The sequence below is a fragment of the Suricata suricatta genome, chromosome 12, assembly GCF_006229205.1.
Source record: "Suricata suricatta isolate VVHF042 chromosome 12, meerkat_22Aug2017_6uvM2_HiC, whole genome shotgun sequence".
Lineage (NCBI taxonomy): Eukaryota > Metazoa > Chordata > Mammalia > Carnivora > Herpestidae > Suricata > Suricata suricatta.
Window position 1 is genome coordinate 91060149 of NC_043711.1, and position 3801 is coordinate 91063949.

Consider the following 3801-nt stretch of genomic DNA (forward strand, 5'->3'; position numbering starts at 1 on the left):
TGAGGCACAGAGAGATTGACTAATTTGCCCAAAGTCACACAACCAGGAAACGGCAGAGCTTGGATTTGAACTTCAGGCTATCTAGCACTCAAACCTATATTCTGACCTACTACACACTCTTCCCCATTTCTTGAAGGCTAAGACTTCTCATTCTGGTTTCCGTGAGAGCCTAGTCCACGCTGTGTCCCCTGCAGTGCTCAGCATCTCAGGAAATGTGACAGAAATGCTTTTCTGCCTGAGTCCAGGAAGCTACAAATGTGCTCATGTACCCTGCTTCTTGAGGACCCCAAATCCTTGTCCTAGCACTGCTGAGGACTCCCTAGGTGACCTTGAGCCACAAGGCCTGCTGTCAGGGCCCCAGGACTAGGGGCGAGCTGGATCCTGGCTCCCCAGATGCCCCAGCTGGGCCCCACTGCCCTCCCTCACCTGTGCCCTCCCCGTTGCAGACGCCAAGGGGCTGAGCGACCCGGGCAAAATCAAGCGGCTGCGCTCGCAGGTGCAGGTGAGCCTGGAGGACTACATCAACGACCGCCAGTACGACTCGCGGGGCCGCTTCGGCGAGCTGCTGCTGCTGCTGCCCACCCTGCAGAGCATCACCTGGCAGATGATCGAGCAGATCCAGTTCATCAAGCTCTTCGGCATGGCCAAGATCGACAACCTGCTGCAGGAGATGCTGCTGGGAGGTCCGTGCCAGGCCCAGGAGGGGCTGAGAGGTGGGCGGGCCCCCTGGCAAAAGTTAAACTTCACACCTACGCTCACCTCTCAGCTCCGTCACCTCCTCCCTCTGTGGCTTTGGCCAGATCCCTTAACCTACCTAAGCCTCAGTTTCTTAATCAAAAAAGTGGACCAATGGTCCATTTATTCAGGCACTGAGGACCCAGTGTGTGCCAATCACTGTTCTTAGAGCTGGAGATTCAGCAGAGAACAAGAGCTCTGCCCTTCTGGAGGCTGCGTGTGAGTACATGTGTATGTGTGCACACGTGCATGTGTGCATAAGGGCTCACGGGAACTGACAGTAACCAAGGGATGACTATAGATTTTGAAATAAGCAGGTAATATGATAGAGTGTAACTGGAAGGGGGTCTATTTTGATAGGTTGTCCAACGGAAACAGACTCTCAGAAGTGGTGACTTTTGAGCTAAGACCCAATGGATAAAAGGAAAGAGAACATTTAAAAGCCAAACGAAAAGCATTCCAGGCGGAAGTAACTCATGCAAAAGCCCTGAGGCAGGAGAGGTTTGTGTGTTGAAGAAAGAAGAAGAAGGTCGTGAGATGGGGGATTGCATGAGATGAAGATGGATATGGGCAGACACCAAATCGTCAGCATCTGGTCTTGTAGGTCAAGGTCAGAAATTTGGATTTCGTGTTCATTGCAGAAGAGTACAAATCAGACTACTGTTCTTAGGACACTACTCCGGTTGCTAGGTAGCAAGTAAATTCTGGGGGTGGGGGAGGGTTGCACAGTGGAGGCAGAAGACCCCTGACCATTACTTGTCCATATACTGGATCATCTGCATGGAGGAAGAACCCACAGGATTTACTGATTGACTGGATGTGGGGAGCAAGGGGAGGGAAGAAACAAAGATGACACCCACATGTTTGCTTTGAATGACAGGGACCCTCATGGAGTAACTTCCTGAGATGAGGAAGCCGGAGGAAAAGCAGATGGAGGCTAGGATGGTAGCAGCAGTGAGAGATGAACCAGGACACTGTTTAGACTTCAGCAAAGCTGGAGATGACTGCAGATACCCAAGGGGAGTTATCAGGAGGCCGTTGCAGGCTTGAGTCTGTTGCTCAGGCACGAGTGCAAAGCTCAGGAGGGAAGACAGCTTCGCGGTGCTCCAGCAGTCAGGGGCCATGGTGATAGACACTGAAAAGGGGTCATCAATGACAGCCTCAGTTGGGCTGAGGAAGTTTTGCAGTGATGGTACAGGATGACGTCGCTGGGAGGCTGGAGGCAGGATCTGAGTAAGGGTGCTTGAACTCAGGAGTTTGGAGGTGACGCAGTCCCTGGGCCAATACTGGGGACTGGATCATTCCTTTTTGTGGGGGGTGTCATGTACCCTGTTCAGCCGCATCCCTGGCCTCGCTACCTATGAGATGCCAGCAGCACTCCTGCAGGAGGGATGGCCAAAAATATCTTCAGATATTGGTAAACAACCAGAGTAGTTTGCTAAAAACAATAGTCTGATTTTCACTCTTCTACAATGAAAATGAAATCCAAATATTGTGAAAAATATCTATAGATATTGTCCCCTGAGGGCCCCAGATCTCCCTCAATTGAGAACTCCTGTCAGATGATAACTCATTTCATTTTCACTTTGACCTTGTGAATTATGGATCAAGTGTCATTGAGATCAGGGTCAGGACAGGGGCGCCTGGCTGACTGGGTTGGCAGAGCCTACAACTCTTGGTCTCAGAGTTGTGACCTTGAGCCCCATGTTGGGTGTAGAGATTACTTAAAAATAAAATCTTTAAAAAAGGCATCAAGACAGAGCTTGTACTCTGTTGCCAGATAAACTCTGGTGAAATAATTAATCTCTCTGGGCCCTGTAATCTCATCTGTAGAATGGGACAATAGTGATAATGATACCCATCTTATAGGACTGTTGTGAGGATTAAATTATTTCAAACATGAAAAGTGCTGTGTAACAGTACCTGGCACATATTAGATGCTCAATAATTGATAGCTATCCTGGAAACAGTGAACTTTAGAGGTCTCTTGCAAGCCCTAAAATCCCATCATTGTCACACCAGTGACCATAGCCATTACCAAACTATACCTTATACGGTATTATAAGAGCGAAAGCATAGAGATGGGGAGGTACAGGGAACACTCAGATGCTGTCAGTAGGTTTGGCTGAAGCAGACAGTATTGGGAATACAAGGCTAAAGGTGAGTTGGCCCCAAATTCTTGAAGGACTTGCATGCCAAGGAGCTTAGAGAGTCATCGATTAAATCAATTATATTAATAGTCAATCAATACACTATTCATTATAATATTTTGATCTTGCAGCTTCCTTACACTCTCCTTCTTTCTTTCAACTCCTGTTCTCTTGGTTTGCTGGGTCCTCTCAGTACCTTCATGAAACCTATGGATAGGAACAGCAAGCCCCAGCTTACTAACCCAGAAATAGGTAGCCAATAGGCACTGGCAATACTGAATGAACAGGTTGAATGGCCACACCTGAAGATGTACCTCAAGGACAAAGGTCTTTATCTCAGCCTCTCCATCCTGACTGAGTCCCCTCTCTACCTGCAGGGTCCTCCAGTGATGCACCTCATGCCCATCATCCCCTGCACCCTCACCTGATGCAGGAACACATGGGCACGAACGTCATTGTTGCCAACACAATGCCCTCTCACCTCAGCAATGGACAGATGTGTGAGTGGCCCCGACCCAGGGGGCAGGCAGGTGGGCAACTTGAGCTCTACCCAGCAAGGGATTGGGTTGGGGGCCTAAGAGGGGAGCCAGGAGAAGGATGGGTCTAGAAGATGGGAACTGGGATACAACAGTTCTCTCTCTGTGCTCCCGGGTAAGGAGTGAGGAGTGAGACTGTCCTTTTGTTAAGGCTGTTCTTTCAGTGAGGTACTTACATAGCAAGGTAATTAACAGCCTCTATTGAATGACCTTGGGATGAGGGATCCACTGGGTGAACATGTCCACTGGGTAAGAATTCCATTAGGTGATGTTGTCCATTAGGTAAAATTGTTCTTTGAAGTAAGTCTGCCCAGTAGGTAAGACTAGCCATTAGACAATTGGATGAGACTACTCCTTGGGTGGGGATGTCCACTGGGGCC

General features: G+C 49.1%; 1 protein-coding gene across 1 annotated transcript in view; it reads left to right on the forward strand.

The window, feature by feature from the left end:
- HNF4A (hepatocyte nuclear factor 4 alpha) overlaps positions 1-3774 on the forward strand; it is a 19859-nt gene extending 16085 nt beyond the window's left edge. The window contains exons 8-9 of the mRNA XM_029917953.1: positions 447-713; positions 3263-3774. Of these exons, the coding sequence (XP_029773813.1) occupies positions 447-713; positions 3263-3492 (497 nt within the window). The 3' untranslated portion in view covers positions 3493-3774. The remainder of the gene's footprint in view (positions 1-446; positions 714-3262) is intronic.
- Positions 3775-3801: the final 27 nt, after the last annotated feature.